General features: G+C 41.7%; 1 protein-coding gene across 3 annotated transcripts in view; it reads right to left on the bottom strand.

Moving 5' to 3' along the window:
- Positions 1 to 233: 233 nt before the first annotated feature.
- Positions 234 to 20388, bottom strand: part of MAP4K5 (mitogen-activated protein kinase kinase kinase kinase 5) — a 341354-nt gene continuing 321199 nt past the window's right edge. For all 3 annotated transcript variants that reach the window (XM_029598355.1, XM_029598353.1, XM_029598354.1), the window contains 3 exons: positions 18542 to 18612; positions 2682 to 2737; positions 234 to 1429 (listed from right to left, as the gene is read on the bottom strand). In XM_029598355.1, coding sequence (XP_029454215.1) covers positions 1342 to 1429; positions 2682 to 2737; positions 18542 to 18612 — 215 coding nt within the window. In that variant the 3' untranslated portion in view covers positions 234 to 1341. The remainder of the gene's footprint in view (positions 1430 to 2681; positions 2738 to 18541; positions 18613 to 20388) is intronic.

Below are 20388 nucleotides of genomic sequence, written 5' to 3'. Positions count from 1 at the left end.
AGAACTTTACATGATTTTTTCAAAACTCCCAAGCAACTACCTTCTTTTATAGTTTATATATCATGGCTCAATAATCATGCAGGTGAGTTTTCCTCTGACTTACTGTTCACTACAATAACTAAGAGTTCACATTGGAGTTTTAATGCCTTTCCAGATAATTACTACACAGAGAAATACTGAGAAAGTACAATTTAATTTTGGATACACTGAGGTACAAACAGAAGAGACTGTGGTTAACAAATATCCTTTTATTCTTCATATTGCAATTGTTACTCACAAATGTTATGATACTGAAAATAAACATATCCCATGAACATGTCCTATGCATGTGCACCAATATTTTTCAAATATAATCATCCCAACCATTTTTAAAGTCTTTGGTCTGTACAAAACTACATCATTAAAATGGGTTGTCTTTACATACATAGTTTTAAAGCACACAAATTGCCTGTTACAAAAGATGAATAATATCCTAGTGTCACCAGTACACAGCTACATGACTGCAGATTATAGGAAGTAATGTGAACTTTTAATAAAAGGAAAGCAGAAGATAACCTATTAATGACAGACACTAAAAAGACCTTTGAATACTGCATCTGATTATACTTATATGTATGTATATCCTTTTAGCAACATTATCCTTATTTTCACACTTCTGCAATATACCCTAGACTTCCTTTAATGGCATTTTTCAGTAAAATCTATTACAAAATGCGCCGTCTGTTCATAAAGCTGCATTTATATAGAATACTGGAACAGAAAGAAATGAAGTACTATATCTAAAGGAAGAAAGAGACCCCATTCTCCTCTATACATATGTAAGAAACTGTAAGCTGCTCTGCAACCTTCTCTCTCTAAAACTTAAGGTACATTATCCCACTAGCAGATTAATAAATAAGGATTAAATATTCTATTTTACAGAATATTATAACCTGGCAGGATCAAAAATTAAAAGTTTCTGTGGATATCAAACTCCTGAACCCATTCTTTACTAAGTGAGCTATGACTCCCTATAAAACGGGAAAGTGCCAACACCATTGTCTTTTCATATACCAAAGAAATTAGATATTTAAAATGTTATGGCAACCTTATTCTTTAAAAGGCTGTGCTTTCCTGTAATTGTAGCTTTTATTAAGCAAACTTGATAAAACGAACCACATAGTGGCAAGAATAGAACAGCTGTATACAGCTTAAACAAAAAAGGAAATCCAATGTAATTCATAACACAAAACCAAAAGCAAGCCATAATCCACCGTGTATAGTATTTCCTTTAGATGGGCCTTTTATATTGGTAGTAGTATGTTCCTATCTCATTTACATCAAACCACATCATAGTACTTTTCAGTAACTGTTTTCATGCCCAGCCAAGATGTAAAGGTTGCTGTGCGCTGTCGGGTTCTCAGTTGGCCTACTCTCCAAGACGACAACTCTGTAATGAAATAAAATAAAATGAACTGTAGAGAGCAAAAACCTGAATTCCTTTGCTGAATGAGATTCTGGGCAAGCAAAAAATGACCATAGACTAATCATACTATAAAACTGTAAAAACAGTATTACTGTTCTGGTCTATATTATGTGTAGCATTTAAAACAAAAAGTCAGCAACTACCAATTATTTTAAATTGGTAAACGTTATCTCGTTGATCAGGAAATTAAATCAATTAAACATTTAAACAATAAAGCAATAAAGCTTTATAATAACTGAAATTTAGTGTATTATACTGGGTTACTGACAACTTTATTCAACAAGGGCAACGGTGCCCAGGGTCATCCTCTCTTAACAAGTCTGTGTCAACCTTGTTAACATTTTGGTTTTGGAATCCTGACTTCAGCCCTTCTCATTTCTTCATCCACCACAAACTAAAATGACACAGTACCAAGAAACACGCCTCAGTTACAGCAGAATTAGTGAAGCATTCAGAAGAGAATGATCTTTATCTGGAAGGCAGTATACAAATGTTTTGTAAATAAATAAGAGCATGTGCAAAAGATCATGGCTCATCAATAGAGACTTGTTGGGTAAACGTTCTCAATATATGCACCTCCACTTAAATTTACTAATTTAAGATACTGTGTGGAGGGAATTTGCAGCCTTGCAACGATTACTAAAATGTGAAGAAACATTGCTAAGGTTAATATTTATTTCCTCATATATGCCTGCAAACATACACACATATAGGTCAGGCGCAAGGCAATTTTTTCCATCAGGGTAATAGCCAATAGCCTCATCAGCATGGCATTTACATGTGATGAGCGCAATTAGCTGTGTTTGAGTTGACGCGCATTTTGGATGCACTAATCCCCTTATTGCATTGGGTGTTAGCCTAGCGCATCCAAAACATGCGTCCAATCACTGGTTAAGCTGTGTACTAGCCTGAGCGCACAATATTGCAATGGCCCCCGAGTGTGATAAATCTAACCTTCAGAGTAAATATATACAAAATAAGGCCAAAATTTGTATTTGAAATTTATTTTTATTCATGCAGTATTCTATTCCACAAAACTTCAATTAATTGTTCAGGGCAGATTATAATAAAGCATTCATAAATTACTAAAACAGGACATAACTGAGACAAATACATTTTGACTGAATTCAGTATTTCTACACCATATTGCAACTCATAAGATATTTTAATGAAGCATATAAACAAAATATTTAATATTTGTAATCTAGGTTTATACCTATCTGATCCCAATAAGCGGAAAACCCTGGTTTCATCAGAAATTTCCTGGGTAACCTGCAGAAAAATTATAAATGGGTAAAATATTTAATCATACAAATAAACCACATGTTCTAGCTCAGACCCAAGTTCAGCAAGAGGTTTTCTGTTCTGGCTCTGCTGGTTAATTCAAGGAGGAATAAAACATTTCAGTACTTGATACCCAAGAGGTAAACATTCTTTATAGTAACAGCTCCTCCACAGTGCAGCCATCCTCCACCTGATCAAATTATGCTAAACAATGATAATTATAAATGTTTGTGTAGGGCAGTGCTTCCCAACCCTCTCCAGAGACACATCTAACTAGCCAGGTTTTCTGGATATCCATAATGAATATGTATGATTATAGATTTGCATACTCTGGATACTCAGGGTATGCAAATCCCTCTCATGCATATTCATTTGGGAAATCCTGAAAACTGGACAGGCTAGGTGTTCCTCCAGGAGAGGGCTGGGAAACACTGATGTAGGATACCTTAACTCCTGGGGATTCCCCAACCAGTTGGGTTTTCAGGATATCCGCAATGAATCTACATGAAATAAATGTGCATATCATGGACAGGGTATATGCACATTTATCACATGCATACTCACTGTGGATGTCCTGAAAACCCGACTGGCTGTGGGGTCCCCAGGACAGGTTTGGGAAGCCCGGCCCTAACTCAGATCAGCAATGGAGTCTACCACTTTTTCTTGCATGCAGAACAAATACAAAATTATATTAAATGAAGCGCACATGCTTTGTTGGCTTCCTAATTCGAACAACATAAAACCAAATAACCCCAATAGTCTTGAATCAATACACGACTGCCATGATAGCTTTGTAATATGCTCAGTGGTACAAGTGGATTAGGGATAAAAGGAGGATTTCAGGGCATTCAATAAGAAATAGTTCACATGTATTGATTTCTTATGTTTGATTATTAATTTGAATATCCTTATGCAAACAGTAACAAAGTATTGTATTTTTGCATGATTTCTATGCTGACTGTACCGCTATATAAAACTAAAACATTAAATAAATGAAGCATTTACTTTAAATATAAAAATGTACCAGCATTCTCTACCCAGAAAATGTGAATTGTTATGTATTCTAATTCAGGGGTGGCTCAAGGCAATGTGCAGCCTGACGCGGGGACCACATACCGGCACCCCCCAAATCTAAATAAACTAAACCCCCTACCCTCCCAACCCCTCCCCCAAGATTCACGAAATCCCCTGGTGGTCCAGCGGGTGTGTGTGTGTGTGCCAGGATCGATCTGCTGCTTCCGGGAAAAAATGTCAGGAGGATGGTTTGTTAAGATGGAAGTCTGACAATCTTAGGCAGGCACAGAGGATGAATGCACAGAAACACCCTATTATGAAAAACTTTGTATAAGGTGGATAAGTTGTTAGGACCTGGAACTATCAAACTCTGTGTGCAGAAGAGACTATATCAAAAATAAGACCTTCCGGGTCAGGTATTTCAGTTACCACAACAAACAAATGTGCGGCATATAATAAACTGGACAATAATAGTATAACCAACAAACTATTATTTATAATTTATAATTATTTCCCAGGCCACATGTCCACAACAGTCAACAAGTCTTACACAGTGTGGATTGCAAAAGAGCACTAGCCTTCTCTCTGGAACAAACTGAAGCCCTTAGAAAGTCCACCCAACTTTTGGTTTCTTTTAATCCCAGTTGACCTGAAATTACAATAGCTAAACACTGACTAGTTGAATTGCAGATTGCTTCTATTTCTTTTATACCCAGGTAGACCCAACTTTGGAATGGCATGTCAAGTCTCATAATGTCAGAGCTGGTTATACTATTATTGTCCAGTTTATTATATGCCACACATTTGTTTGTTGTGATTTTCCCTATATATATGTGTATGCTGCTCACTCCGCCTCTCCCTTGTGCTATCGCCCAGGTATTTCAGTTCACAGGAATCGAATAACAAAGGAAGCCTTCAGCAGCTGGGTCAGTACCATACAGAATTGCCATGACACAACAGGAGGCTTTAACAGAAGCAAGCCCCCATAAAACTGACAAGTAAAGAATGTACTGAGATTGGTTGACATGTTGATGGTAAGCGCTAACTGCATTCCGATAACCCCTGACAGCTTTTAGCCCAAACTCTGAAAGTGGTAGAAGGTATTCCAGTAGTTTTTGTGTTGGACAAGAGAAAGGATCTAGGGCTTTTCCCTCACACCATAAGGCAAGTCTTCATTTAAAGTCACGTGATCTTTTGGTTGAAACCAAGAGACATCCTCTGACAAGAACATGGAATCCAACATTACCCTCTCCAACATTCAGGCTGGTGTCTCCTGACCTCTTATTGCTTCCACTACAGATAACAAATTGGTAATTCTCTTTTATGGAAGACTTGCCGCAGACATATCCAGCAGGACTCCTATGAATTCTGACTAAGATGAGGGACTCAGGTGGGATTTTAGGTAATTTATGATGAATCCTAGCAACTTCAGTACATGGGTGGCTTTGTTCATTGATTCTATGGCACGTGCTTGAGATGTGCTCTTGATCAACCAATCATTCAAATAGGGAATGATGCACACCCAATGTGCATAGTTTCACAGCCACCACAGCTAGACATTTTGTGAATATTCATGGTGCTGATGCTAAGCCAAATGGCAGTACATGATATGAGAGGTGGTGCTTCCTTATTACAATTCTGAAATGTTTCTGTAAACTGGAAAACTCATATAAATATAAAACATGATGGCAGAAAAAGACTATATGGCCCATTCAGTCTGCCCACCTGTCCAATTTATCTAGCCTTACTTATTCCCATCATTTCCTCAGAGATCCCCAATATTTATCCCATACTTTCTTAAATTCGGATACCATTTTTGTCTCCACCACCTCCACTGGGAAGCCTTTCCATGCAGCCACTATCCCTTTTGTAAAGAAATATTTCCTAAGATTACTCGAGAGTCTACCTCCTTTCACTCATCCCATGACCCCTCAAGTTCTACAGCCTTTCCATTGAAAGAAATTAGCCTCCTGAACATGGAAACCTTTGAAATATTTAAATGTTAATCACATCTCTCCTATCTCGCCTTTCTTCTAGGGTATAATTGTTTATATCTAAGTCTATCTCCATAGGCTTTAGAATGAAGACCACCGATCATTTTAGTAGCTACTCTCTGGACCGACTCCAATTGGTTTATATCCTTTTGAAGGTGTGGTCTCCAGAATTGTACATTAGTATGCCAAATGAGGTCTCACCAGGGACCTATATGGGGCAATCTCCCTATATGAGTAAGTAACCTTTAAATTCAGGGAATATAGCAATCTCCTTTTTCTAGAAAGAGGACTAAGGTGTGTAGGGAAACTATCTTGAATTTTTCCTTTATCAGGAATTGTTCAAGGCCCTTATGTCTAGGATGAGACAAAGTCCTGTTTTCTTTGGCATCAGGAAATATTTGAAATAAAACCCATGACCTCTTTCCCACGGTGGAATGGGTTTGACCGCTTTGGCCTCATAGAGGAAGGAGAGTTTCTTTAGTAGCCCTAATGCAGAGAGGTAGGTCAAAATTCTTTCAGTGAGCAACCTGTTGGGTTTCTAGAGGGCAAAGTTTATACCCATTATAAATTACGCTGAGAACCCAACTATCCAAGGGTACTCTGTTCCGACAGTTTATGTAAACCTTTAGCCTTTTCCTCATAGGTAGGTTCTCCATAACTGACAGAGAAACACTGGCTAAGCTTTCCTAAATCCAGTCAAAACCCATCCCAGGTTTTGATTGGGGAGCCCACTATCATTTAGGAGTTTTCTGCTTCCAAGGATGAGGCCCCTGTTGATGGGAATGAGAAGGCTGAGGAAAATGCCTTTTCAGATAACAGAAATGTCTTCTCAGCACCCCATACAAAAAATTCCTAGAAGGGAGGGCAGGTCAGAAGTGGTTACAAAGCATAACACATTGATCCTTAATTTGATCCACTACTTCCTTGATGTTGTCTCTGAAGAGATTATTTTCCTTGCATGGCATGTTGGTGTTTTGTTGCACATCTGGAAATATGAGACTTGCAGCCAGAAGAGCCTGCTAGCTCCAATCTTAATGGCAGATCTTGATTCTTTTTCAAAAACAATGCAGCCTGTCCTGACCAAATGATTTCCACATCTTGACCCTTTGTCCACTAGTGCTTCCAGGTTCTGACGTTTCTCTTGAGGAAGAAAATTTGACAGGGCCTTCATTTCTGCAGAATGTGTCGCATGTACTGGCCCATGAACAGCTGATAGGACACAATGCAGGAAGGAAGCATAGAGTTTTGGTAAACCTCTCTCTCATGGGTCATGCCCCAGAAACACCAAGAATTTATCCTTGACCTCTTGGCTTTTTTTGAGAGCAGGTTTTACAACAAACTGGTAAAACAGTTGCTGTTTTTCAAATTCAGGAGCCCGTTTCAACACAATACATAATGTTAGTCTTCTGGCTAACTGAAGGTAAGGAGAGAGGGATCTCTCATGTTCTAATATGTATCTTTAAGAACATCCTGGATGGAACTGACAATATCATTAGGGTAATTAAATACATTGGAGGATGTACTTTTGAGCCCTTTATTCAACCTTCTTTTCCAAATGAAACTGAATAGCATCATTATCTTTAATCGAGAAAAGGAGTAGTCCTTCAGTGAAGATTTTCTCCTTTCCTGTGGAAGATAGGGATCTGAGGGGAGACCTGTCAATTCCTGATTAGAGCATTCCTCATCTCCCATCACATTCCAGGAATACTCAGACTCAAAATAAGTTGAAGGAGTTGTCTAAGTCTGCACCTGACTATTAAGTCAAGGATTCAGAGTTCCTCTTGATTGCTGGAGTCTAGTCACCAATGATTTCCTGTATCTCTATGAAGTATCTTCCTCTCCATAGAAAACAAGAAATCATTGATGACTAGACTCCAACAATCAAGAGGAATTCTCACAGAGGCCTTGACTAGCTAGTTAAGTGCAGAATTGGACAACTCCCTCACCTTATTCTGAGTCTGAGTATTCCTGGGATATGATTATGGAGCCAAGGAATTCTCCAATCACGAGTTGTCGGCAGGTCTCTCCTTATGCACCAGAGATGGACATCAGGCACTGAAAACAGATGCAGATACTCCTCTAAGTCTCTGTATCGATTCAATACCTCCAGGTATCAGAGTTTCCAGGATGGGTTGAATTTCAGATTACATCATCACAGATGATGTTGATGCCAATGCATCAATGCCAGTGAACCTTCAGTTTACTGTTTTCTGGACCCTTCTTTCCAATTCCTCCTTAAAAATCATTGATGCTAAAACTGCATTAGGTGCAGAAGTGGTGACATCTTTCTGGATGACTTGATTGTATAAGTGGCTACACCTTTGTCCTTGGAGATGGGCACAATCCTCCTAGAGGGTGAGCAAGCCTCTCTGCGGGAATGCTTGAAAAGATGTGAGCTATCTATCTCCCTCCCTGCTTCACAAATCGACAGGGATCAGTGTTGATGCTTCATACATCATTGCAGATACTGATGAAGCTAAATCCTTTGCTTTCATCGGATGGAGGTAGTTAGAAGATACTCCATCTTCTTAGTGCTTTACTTTGAAGAATATCATCTTCCCCTCAATATCGATACATCACCAGCATTCATTGCAGCTCCTGGGCTTTTCATTGCCGATGGAATTATCTTTTCCATGAGCTCTAAGCGGGTCAGACATCTTCCAAGAGTTATCTGTCTGTAGGTATTACATCCAGAGATGTCATGACTGACTACCAGGTACACTATAAACATCATGAGGGTCAGTCATCACACTGTGCATCTGCATTGGGGGCAATTGCTGAAGCTGCTGGTGCTCTTCACTTTCTGGGCCCAAAATAGTTGAGGTGAAGTCAAATGACAATCTCAGAAAACAAAAGGCTGCTTAAAGCTCTCAATACACTAGGCTGTGTAGAGTTGATTTGCCAAAAAAACCCAAAAAACAAAAACGAGTTTGTTTTTGCTATCTCAAAGATTCTAAGGAGAAACCTGAACAGTGAAGCAAAAATTGTGAAAGAATGCTTAACTTTTTAAACAATGTTGCTTACTTATAACAGGTGTTTTCTGTGAACAGCAGAACAAATCACCCACTTATGTGTCACCAATGCAGGAAAAAGGGCTCTCACCTCCCATGGACATAGATTTTGGGACCATGTATAGGAGTTCCTGCTTTGCCTTTTCTGTGTGGAGTCTCCTCAGTTATTCCCTGAACTTCAACCTTTGGAGGTGGGGGTCTTGTTACAAGTAAGCAACTTCACTTTTTCCATGACAAGCAGTGGGGACTCCCCAGCTAAGGACTGCATAGAAAGCGAAGTTGCTTATCTGTAACAAGTGTTCTCCTAGGACAGCAGGATGTAAGTCCTCACATGTGGGTGACATCATCAGATGGAGCCCGGCACGGGAAACTTTGATTGTCACACTGAGTATGCCCAACATGCCACTATCTACGCGGGGTCTCTATTCAGTCTCGTAAGTAGAATACGAAAAAATAAAACAGACAACAGGAACCCAACTCGCAGGGTGGCGGGTGGGTTTCCTGAGGACTAACATCCTGCTGTCCTAGGAGAACACCTGTTACAAGTAAGCAACTTCACTTTCTCCTAGGACAAACAGGATGGTAGTCCTCACATGTGGGTGAATCCCTAGCTACAGGCTGGCCTTGAAAAATAACAGCACCAACAGACACCAAACAGGTGCCAACAGGTACAACAACAGAGGTGCTGGTTGATAACAGCGGTTACAGTCTGAACTCAAACCAGGGACCTTAGGTAGGAAGAGTTGGGTTCACAGCTAAAAGAGGTTTCTGAGGACAGACTGACCAAATCTGCTATCTCGGCAGCCATCCCTGTCCAGACAGATCTCTCCCATTGGAATTGCATGCAGGTGAGCCACCGAAGTCGCCATGGCTCTAACAGAATGAGCCTTGACGTGGTCCCCCAATCGCAGTCCTGTCTGGACATAGCAGAAGGAAATGCAGTCTTCTAGCCAGGTGGATAGAGTCTGCTTAGAAACAGCCACCCCCAGCCTATTAGAGTCAAAAGAGACGAAGAGCTGGGTGGACTGTCTGTGGCCTGCCGTTCGGTCCAGGTAGAAGGCTAAGGCCCTCTTACAATCGAGTGTGTGCAGCGCCCCTTCCCCTTGGCTAGAATGAGGCCTAGGGAAGAAAGTAGGCAGGATGATGGATTAGCTAAGTTGAAAATCTGTTACCACCTTTGAAAGGAACTTAGGGTGCGTGCGCAGAACCACCTGGTCATGGAAGAATCTTGTATAGGGCGGATAAGTCACTAAGGCACGTAATTCACTGACCCTGCGTGCCGACCTGACCACTTCTAAGAATATGACCTTCGAGGTCAAATACTTGAGGGTAGAGGAGTGATTTAAACGGTGATTTCCTCAGCTGGGCCAACACCATGTTGAGGTCCCAAGAAACTGCAGGGAGCCTCAGGGAAGTCTCAGCTGAAGCAACCCATGCATGAATCGCCCTACTATGGGCTGCACCGAGATGGGCGAACCATCTGCCGACTGGTGGTAAGTGTCTAGGGTACTCAGGTGTAACTGAATGGAGTTGGTTTTAAGCCCAGCTTCTAAGAGGTGCAGTAGGTAATCCATGAGTTGCTGGACAAGGCAGGAGAAAGGGGGTTGAGGCCCTTCTGCTCACACCAGATAGTAAACCTCATTCATTTTGAAGCATAAGACTTCCTGGTGGAAGGCTTCCTTGAAGCCACCAGGACTCAGGACACCTCTGCTGAAAGATCAAAAGGCTGCAAGATCAATAGCTCAACATACAGGCCGTGAGCGACAGGGCCCAGAGGCCGGGGTAGCTCAGCCTGCCCTGATTCTGTGTGAGAAGGTCGGAGGCAGTTCCCAGATGGAGTGGGTCCCGCCGAGAGAGATCCTGCAGGAATGGGAACTAAACCTGTCACAGCCAATGGGGGGGCTATGAGGATCATAGTCCACCTGTCCTGGTGAAGCTTCACGAGAGTCCTCGACACCAATTGAAGTGGAGGATACGAGTACAGGAGGCCTGTCCCCCAGTAAAGGGCAAAGAAGTCCGTGCTGGTTGGCCACCCGACCTGATCAGAGAGCAGTACCAGGGAACTTTCCAGTTGCAGGGGGAGGCAAATAGATCCACATTTGGGGTCCCCCAGAGGCAGAATATCTGATCTGCCATCTCTTCCTTCAAAGACCACTCGTGGGGTTTGAAAGTTCAGCTCAGCTTATCTGCCAGGGCATTCTCCGCAAAAGCCAAGTATACAGCCTGGAGCAGCATTTCCTGAGTCAACGCTCAGGCCCAGATCTGTATTGCCTCCTCACAGAGCAGGAAGGATCTGGTGCTCCCGTGCTTGATGATATACCACATAGCTACTTGATTATCTGCCTGGATGAGGACCATTCTCTGTTGGCTAGCCAATTGCGGAAGGTTGACAGAGCGTACCGGATTGCCCATAACTCCAAGAACTGGATCTGACACAGAGCTTTCTTGGGTGGTCCTAAGGCCCTGGGTGTGTGGTAAGCACAATCTGGGTGGGAGAACCCTGAAAGGGAACATAAGAACATAAGAAATTGCCATGCTGCGTCAGACCAAGGGTCCATCAAGCCCAGCATCCTGTTTCCAACAGAGGCCAAACCAGGCCACAAGAACCTGGCAATTACTCAAACACTAAGAAGATCTCATGCTACTGATGCAATTGATAGCAGTGGCTATTCCCTAAGTAAATTTGATTAATGGCTGTTAATGGACTTCTCTTCCAAGAACTTATCCAAACCTTTTTTGAACCCAGCTACACTAACTGCACTAACCACATCTTCTAGCAACAAATTCCAGAGCTTTATTGTTCGTTGAGTGAAAAAGAATTTTCTCAGATTCGTCTTAAATGTGTTACTTGCTAACTTCATGGAATACCCCTAGTTGTTCTATTATTCATAAGTGTAAATAACCGATTCACATCTACTCATTCATATCTAATCATATCCCCCCCTCAGCTGTCTCTTCTCCAAGCTGAACAGCCCTAACCTCTTCAGCCTTTCCTCATAGGGGAGCTGTTCCATCCCCTTTATCATTTTGGTTGCCCTTCTCTGTACCTTCTCCATCGCAACTACATCTTTTTTGAGATGCGGCGACCAGAATTGTACACAGTATTCAAGGTGTGGTCTTACCATGGACCGATAGAGGCAGTATGACATTTTCCGTTTTATTAACCATTTCCTTCCTAATAATGCCTAACATTCTATTTTCTTTTTTGACTGCTGCAGCACATTGAGCCGACAATTTTAAAGTATTATCCACTATGATGCTTAGATCTTTTTCCTGGGTGGTAGTTCCTAGTATGGAACCTAACATCGTGTAACTACAGCAAGGGTTATTTTTTCCTATATGCAACACCTTGCACTTGTCCACATTAAATTTCATCTGCCATTTGGATGCCCAATCTTCCAGTCTTGCAAGGTCCTCCTGTAATGTATCACAATCCGCTTGGGATTTAACTACTCTGAATAATTTTGTATCATCCACAAATTTGATAACCTCACTCTTCGTATTCCTTTCCAGATTTTTATATATATATATTGAAATATATATATAATGAAAAGCACTGGTCCACGTACAGATCCCTGAGGCACTCCACAGACTCTGTTTACCCTTTTCCACTGAGAAAATTGACCATTTAATCCTACTCTGTTTCCTGTCTTTTAAACCAGTTTGTTATCCACGAAAGGACATCGCCTCCTATCCCATGACTTTTTAGTTTTCTTAGAAGCCTCTCATGAGGGACTTTGTCAAACGCCTTCTGAAAATCCAATTATACTACATCTACCGGTTCACCTTTATCCACATGTTTATGAACCCCTTCAAAAAAATGAAGCAGATTTGTTAGGCAAGATTTCTCTTGGGTAAAATCCATGTTGACTGTGTTCCATTAAACCATGTCTTTCTATATGCTCTACGATTTTGATCTTGAGAATAGTTTCCACTATTTTTCCCGGCACTGAAGTCAGGCTCACTGGTCTATAGTTACCTGGATCGCCCCTGGTGTCTTTTTTAAATATTGGGGCCATCCTCCAGTCTTCAAGTACAATGGATGATTTTTATGATAGGTTACAAATTTTAACTAATAGATCAGAAATTTCATTTTTGAGTTCCTTCAGTACCCTAGGATGCAAACCATCTGGTCCAGGTGATTTGCCACTCTTTAGTTTGTCAATCTAGCCTACTATATCTTCCAGGTTCACAGTGATTTCGTTCAGTTCGTCTGACTCATCATCCCTGAAAACCATCTCAGGAACTGGTATCTCCCCAACATCCTCATTAGTAAACATGGAAGCAAAGAATTAATTTACTCTTTCTGCAATGGCCTTATCTTCCCTAAGCGCCCCTTTAACCCCTCCTTCATCTAATGGTCCAACTGACTCCCTCACAGGTTTCTTGCTTCGGATATATTTAAAAAAGATTTTATGAGTTTTTGCCTCTATGGCCAATTTAATTTCAAATTCTCTCTTCGCCTGTCTTATCAATGTTTTACACTTAACTTGGCAATGCTTATGTTTTATTCTATTTTCTTCAGATGGATCCTTCTTCCAATTTTTGAAGGATTTTTTTTTGGCTAAAATAGCCTCCTTCACCTCACAACCATGACTGTAATCATTTTGCCTTCCTTCCACCTTTCTTAATGTGTGGAATACATATGGACTGCGCCTCTAGGATTGTGTTTTTAAACAATGTCCATGCCTGTTGAACACTTTTAACCTTTGCAGCTGCACCTTTCAGTTTTTTTCTATTTCCCTCATTTAATCAAAGTTTCCCTTTTAATAATTTAGTGTTAGAGCTGCAGATTTACTTATTGTCCCCCTTCCAGTTATTAGTTTACATTTGATCATGTTATGATCACTGTTGCCAAGTGGCCCCACCACCATAACCTCTCTCACCAAATCCTGCGTTCCACTAAAAATTAAATCTAAAATAGCTCCCTCTCTTGTTGGTTCCTGAACCAATTGCTCCATGAAGCAGTCATTTATTACATCTAGGAACTTTATGTCTCTAGCAAGTACTGATGCTACATTTACCCAGTCAATATTGGGGTAATTGAAATCTAAAATGTTATTTTTATATGAATTTTTATCATTTTCATTAGAAAGTCTTAATAGACGTTCAACTCCAATATAAATCTGTGAAGAAGATATAAGCAGCAATCTCTTTGTTGAAAATAATAAACACAGCCCTACACGGCCGGTGTTTCGCGGAAATGCTTCCTCAGGGGCATATGAGAGGTATTGGCTCAAGAGTATTTGCCTGAAAGTATCAATAAAGCATAGTTTCAATGAAAAATTTCAAATGATAAAGGAAAGTACAAGTACTTATCTCTGCACCGCAGGCTACCAGATTTTTCTGAGAAATCACAACGTCAGGCTTGCTGACATCGTCACTTAGGCTATATTTAAAATTTAATTGGTTTCCCTTATTGTTTACAGTTTACCAGCTGGGTTACTGTACTGACTTTCTTTGCTTACAGTTTTGTTGGTAATTGAAATCTTCCATTATTATTGCACTGCCAAATTGGTTAGCTTCCCTGATTTCTCTTAGCATTTCATCATCTGTCTGACCATTTTGTCCAGGTGGACAGTAGTATACACCTATCACTATACTTTTACCCAACACACATGGGATTTCTACCCATATAGATTCTACTGAGCATTTAGTCTCTTGTATGATCTTTATCCTGTTGGACTCTATACCCTCCCGGACATAAAATGCCACACCCCCACCAAGTTGATCCTCCCTATCATTGCAATATAATTTGTTCCCTGATATAGCACTGTCCCATTGTTTATCCTCCTTCCACCAAGTCTCTGTGATGCCAATTATGTCAATCTCATCATTTGCTGCTATACACTAACTCTCCCATCTTACTTCCTACACTTCTGGCATTGGCATTCAGACATTTCAAAGTGTGTTTTTTGTTTGTATTAACAACCTGCTTTACAGTTGTTAGGGATAATTCGGAAATCATTAGCTTCGGTGATTTTTTACATATAGGCACATGGACTATGTTTGCTTTTAATGGAACTCTCTGTTGGGATGCCATAACTTTCCTGTTTCCTTAGTATCCTTCGAGGATATATTTCTACAAACCATGCACTGCTGAGTGACTGTCGGCTTTCCCCCTTGTTCTAGTTTAAAAGCTGCTCTATCTTCTTTTTGAAAGTTAGTGCCAGCAACTTGGTTCCACTCTGGTTAAGGTGGAGCCCATCCTTTCGGAAAAGTCTCCCCTTTCTCCAAAGGTTTCCCCAATTTCTTACAAAGCTGACACCCTGCTCCACATTGGAAGGAGTTCTCCACCAAGACAGGGAGGCCCCGAGAGAGGGGGAGACTTGGATGTGAACCTGAAGGCTTTGGGTAGCTTGGAGTCACTGGGATTGCAGGGACCACATATGGAGATGGGCAAAGGGGATGACGTGGACAGTTGCGGCCATGTGCCCCAAGAAGCTGCACCATATGCTGCATTAACACCATCCAGTGTTGCTGGACTTCCTCCGGCAGGGATTATTGGGTTTTTTTATTTTTATTTTTTAAATTTAAGCATACCTCTGGGAGGGGGAGCTTGTCCAGGGCATGGCCCGCCCGGAGTCCAGGCTCGAAAGCGTTCCATTCCCGTAGGTGTGACAACTTGTGTGTGGGATGAAAGGGGAAGGCGCTTGCCGGTTCCATGATTCCCGCCAGGACCGGGTCTATAGCCTAGCAAAGAGGCCGTAAGGGTGTCCGTAAGACCCTGAGGTCGTCCCCCTCCAGAGATGGAAGGGTATCCTCCACATCCAGAATGGCGGCAGGATCCGGGGGTTCGGGGTCACCCAAGGAAACCTGGGGGCTCCGCAGCCGGTCTAACAGTCAACGGCGCAGAGCGGGGACATTTTTTCCTCCTGCAGGCTAGCTAAATAAAATCTACACAGGAGGGCGGCAAATTCAGATAGAAACCGAGCCCTGGAAGTCCCGGGTGGGGGAGGGGGAGAGGGAGGCGAGAGGGTGTCAGAAAACCCATCCTGGGGGGCCACGGGGCTCAAATCGGGGGGTTGCTGCAAAAAAAATCGGCCCCCCAGCGCCGTTCCCAGGCTTTCCCGACCCGGGAACGGCCTGGCCAAGCTCTGGGGAGTCGATCCCCAGGATAAATTTGCCTGCCCTGCCGAGGAGGGACCTTCCCCACTCGGCAGGGAGGCAGAGAAGAGGCCCCCTAGCAAAAAACACAAAGGGGGCTGGCAGAGAAGAGACAGGCTGCCTGCCGCAGCAAAGAGAGAGCCGCACTGAAGAGAAAAAAACTGCAGAGAAAAATTTGAGTGACAGCCGGGAGGCCAGGAGTGAAGCAGGGGGAAACCCTGCTGACTCCTGCCTGTCCAAGCCCAGGTGGGAAACAAGACACAGAATATTAGTCTGCTGCTGTAGGTAAGTAATAAAAGTACTGGAAATACTTTTAAACTTACACCTGTTTCTGTGCCTCTGTTTTTTTTTTTTCTTTAAATAGACTGAGCACAGCAGCGTAAATTTAAGACCGTTCGGCAGCCAGAGGAGGGGGGGGGGGGGGGGTGTGGGAACGAGAACTGGACTACCAGACTCGGTCCCCATACCTGGAAGCGGTAACGTACACAGGCTATGCACTGCACAAGGGGCAAAGCCCCCGAGTCCGGCAACAGCCAGGAGATGGAGCCGTCTCCTGAAGAAAAATTCTACAACTTCCTGACTAACCTTTTAATTTTATTTTAACAGGAAGAAAAAAACCATAAAATTCCTAAGGAATAAATACTTGCTTGATCCCAGAAGGAAGGAAGGAAGGAAGAAAAAGAAGGCTGACTAGGAGACTGAAGGGAGACGTGCTGCACTTGCTGGAGACAGACAAATACTGAAGGGTAACAGGATAGGCTCTGTCCTCTTATAGGATATCCTTTCAGTTTTAGTCTGTCTCCACCTGCTGGAAAGGAGGCTCAACCCCACAGTCTGGACTGATCTGGGTACGTACAGGGAATGTATCATTATATCTGTCTGTTACGGACATAATTTTTCCACATTGGCAGAATTTAAATCAGGCCATCTTAGCACTTAAAAGTGCTGTTTTGGGGTACTTGGAGAGTGAGTAGATAAACAGAGAAAAAATATAGGCGTGAGAGAAAGTTGAGCGCAACCATAGTTGCGTGGGAGAAACAAAAACTGATGAGATGAGGGGATTCGTGTGGGAATGACTGCACAGGGGCACAGAGCAAAGCTCTGTATTCTTGAAGAACGTTCCACGTTGGGCCGCCAGGAGGATGTCCGCAGAGAGCATGGCTAATTCAACCTGTTTATCTATGGGGAAAAAAAACTATTACAATTATGAAAAAAGTACTGTAAAAAAATCTCAGTGATGGCAAAGAGCAAGATTTTCTACAAATGATCACTAATGTAGATGGAAAAATATGGAGGAAAATCATGTGGGGACGGCAGCATGTGAACTCCTATGTATTTAAGTTACACCCTGATGTAATTAAGTTATAATGTATAACCTGCTGTAAATAATTTATATTGTATTGCCATAAGCCAACTGTATCGTTCACCCTGTTGTAAATAAGTTATAATGCATAACCTGCTGTAAATAAGTTATATTGTATAACCTGTTCTAAACTTTCACACGTCTGCAGTCATTCTGCTGTAAATATCTCCCCCTATAAATACCTCCTCCACATTTTTTAGTTACTCTCCTCCACTTTCTCAGCTTCTATACATTCCTCCTATCTATCCCCCCCACTCCCGCCCCTCTTTTCGCACCTGCTCCCTTACCCTCTCCCTGTTTTTTGTAATTTTCCTCCTTTCTCAAGTTTTATTGTAAACCGGCGTGATGTGCCATATGAACACCGGTATATTAAAAGCTGTTAAATAAATAAATAAATAAATAAATAAATGTATGCTCACAAAGACTTTTAGTTTATGGGAGCTAAGAGTGCGCCTTTTTTTTTTTTTCCCATGTTGGCATTATCAGTTGCTGTCATCCACTTGTATGGCTATTTTCCCTGCTTGTCCAGAGAGAAAAAATGTCCTCAGCATGACAAATAGGAGAGCAGACAAATGACTATTGGGCTCTGCAGAAAAAACAAAACTGGGAGGGGCCTCACAAGCAACTGCAGTGTGGGAACTCCTGCACATGTTCAGTAGACCATGCTCAGAAAACTTTGAAGAGCTTGTAATATAGCTCCGAATTCAGGTTCTGTCAGTGATGGTAACCAGATGAGAGAATATAGTACCCTGCTTGTCCACGTTCTTCATATGGTACTATCACAATTGCCTTAAACCCAAATTGAGCAGCCATGTTAGCAAGATAGTCATAAGTTACCTTACACTCAGTGTAACTGAACTGTCCATATTGCAATGAAGTAATCAGATGTAATGTGAGGTAATTTGTGGAACTCATTCTAACACGACCACTCAAACAAAGCATGATTATGGAAACTGTGTGAAATTTTGGAATATTGCAAATATAAAGAGTACAGCTTTCTTTTAGGAAGTTTACGTCAAAATTTAAGTGGTAACTGCAAATTGGTCAATATGGTCTCGATAGCTGACCAAGAAATGCAAAACAGCAAAGTTTTTTTTTTTTCCCTTCAGTGTAGCACATTACTATAGTATTACTATCCACCAGCAACTCAGCATTTGCAAGGCTAAGCAAATTCAAAGATCCCAGGGCACTTTTCAAAATTTATCCTGTAGTAATTCTCAATTTTTACTCTCTAAATCCAAGTATTGAACCCTTTCTGCTCTGTGGTGTGGACTGAAATGGGAAATTACCTGAAATAACCTACCTCATTTGACTTGAAGTTTTTACCTTGCATTCCATGCTTCCAAAAGGCTAACACACTATCTTGAAGGCACACTACAAGAGAAAAGAAAGCTAAGATATGTAATGTGTTATAAATACTATTTGTTCTGATTCTTTTAAAGAATCATTTAATCTGATTTCAAGGTATAGCAGAGTTGCTTACCTGTAACAGTTGTTCTCCCAGGACAGCAGGATGTAGTCCTCACATATTGGTGACTTCATCATATGGAGCCGTGTCACGGAACACTTTTGTCAAAATTTCTAGAACTTTGACTGGCACACTGAGCATGCCATAATCCCTGTAGCCACAGGGGTCTCCCTTCAGTCTCATTTGTAGCAAAAGGTGCGAGCCAAAAATAAAATAATAAAATGGTTTCAGATCCAACTCCGTGGGGTGGCGGGTGGGTTTCGTGAGGACTACATCCTACTGTCCTGGGAGAACACCTGTTACAGATAAGCAACTCTGCTTTCTCCCAGGACAAGCAGGATGGTAGTCCTCACATATGGGTGATTAGCAAGCTACAGACTGACTCATATTTGTTTGGACCAACAGCATACAACTTGTGCAACAGGCACAATAAATTATTGTTGATCTGTATTTTTTGTCATCTTGTAATCGTTGTCTAGTTATTAAGTATTAATTATAAGTTCCTAGTAATCCATGTAATCATGTTATGCCTGCTACCTTTTACTATTTTCTAGTGTTTTATGTAAAGCTATTTGCTATTTGATACCCTTAAATAAATAAACAAACAACTGGTGTATTGTTGGTAAAAATGAGGCAGCCTGAAAATCACAGCAGGTGAATGTGGAAGGAGTTGGAATTATACTGGAAATAATTTCTTCAAGACAGATTGGCCAAAGGCAGTGTCTTGATGTCTTTCCTTGTCCAGGCAGTAATGTGCTGCAAATGTGTGGCGAGAGCTCCATGTTGCAGCTTTGCAGATCTCAGGAATCGGAACCGAACAATAGTGTGCTACTGAAGTTGCCATGGCTCTTACTGAGTGCACCTTCATTCGCCTGCCTTCTCATAGCAGAATTCGATACAGTCTGCTAGCCAGTTGGAGAGAGTTTGTTTGCCCACTGCAACTCCCGGTTTGTTTTTATCGAAAGAAACAAAGTTGGGTGGATTTCCTGTGGATTGCAGTGCGGTCTAGGTAAAATGCAAGTGCACGTTTACAGTCCAAGGTGTGTAAAACTCTCTTGCCCTGGTGAGAGTTAGGCCTTGGGAAAAAAATGGGCAAGACTATAGATTGATTCAGGTGAAAGACAGTTACCACTCTGGGAAGGAATTTAGGGTGAGTATGGAGGACCACTCTGTCATGGAGGAACCTTGTATAGGGTGAGTATGTGACAAGTGCTTGTAACTCACTGACCCTTCGAGCAGATATAATGGCTACTAGGAAAAGAACTTTCCATGTAAGAAATTTATCATCACAGGAGTGCAAAGGCTCAAATGGGGAATGCATGAGTCTTAAGTACTACGTTTAGGTCCCATTCAGTAACTGGTGGCCATAGAGGGGGCTTACGTTGTAGTAGGCCCCTCATAAACAGACTCACAAGGGGCTGTGCTGTTATTGGGGCATCCCCTATTCCATTGTGGTACGCTAAGATAGCACTGAGGTGTACCTGTACAGAGGAAGTCTGGAGACCAGAATCTGAAAGGTGCCAGAGATAGTCTAATAGAGATGAAGTGGGGCACGAAAAGGGGTTGATACCGTTTTGTGTGCGCCATAAGTTAAATCTATTCCACTTAGAAAGATAAGATTTCTGTGTGGAAGGCTTTCGTGAAGCTACAAGCACTTGGGATACCTTAGTTGAAAGATTGAG

The sequence above is a fragment of the Rhinatrema bivittatum genome, chromosome 4 (assembly GCF_901001135.1).
Source record: "Rhinatrema bivittatum chromosome 4, aRhiBiv1.1, whole genome shotgun sequence".
Taxonomy (NCBI): Eukaryota; Metazoa; Chordata; class Amphibia; order Gymnophiona; family Rhinatrematidae; genus Rhinatrema; species Rhinatrema bivittatum.
The sequence above is the reverse complement of the archived record's forward strand: the minus strand, read 5'-3'. Positions and strand labels throughout refer to the sequence as shown.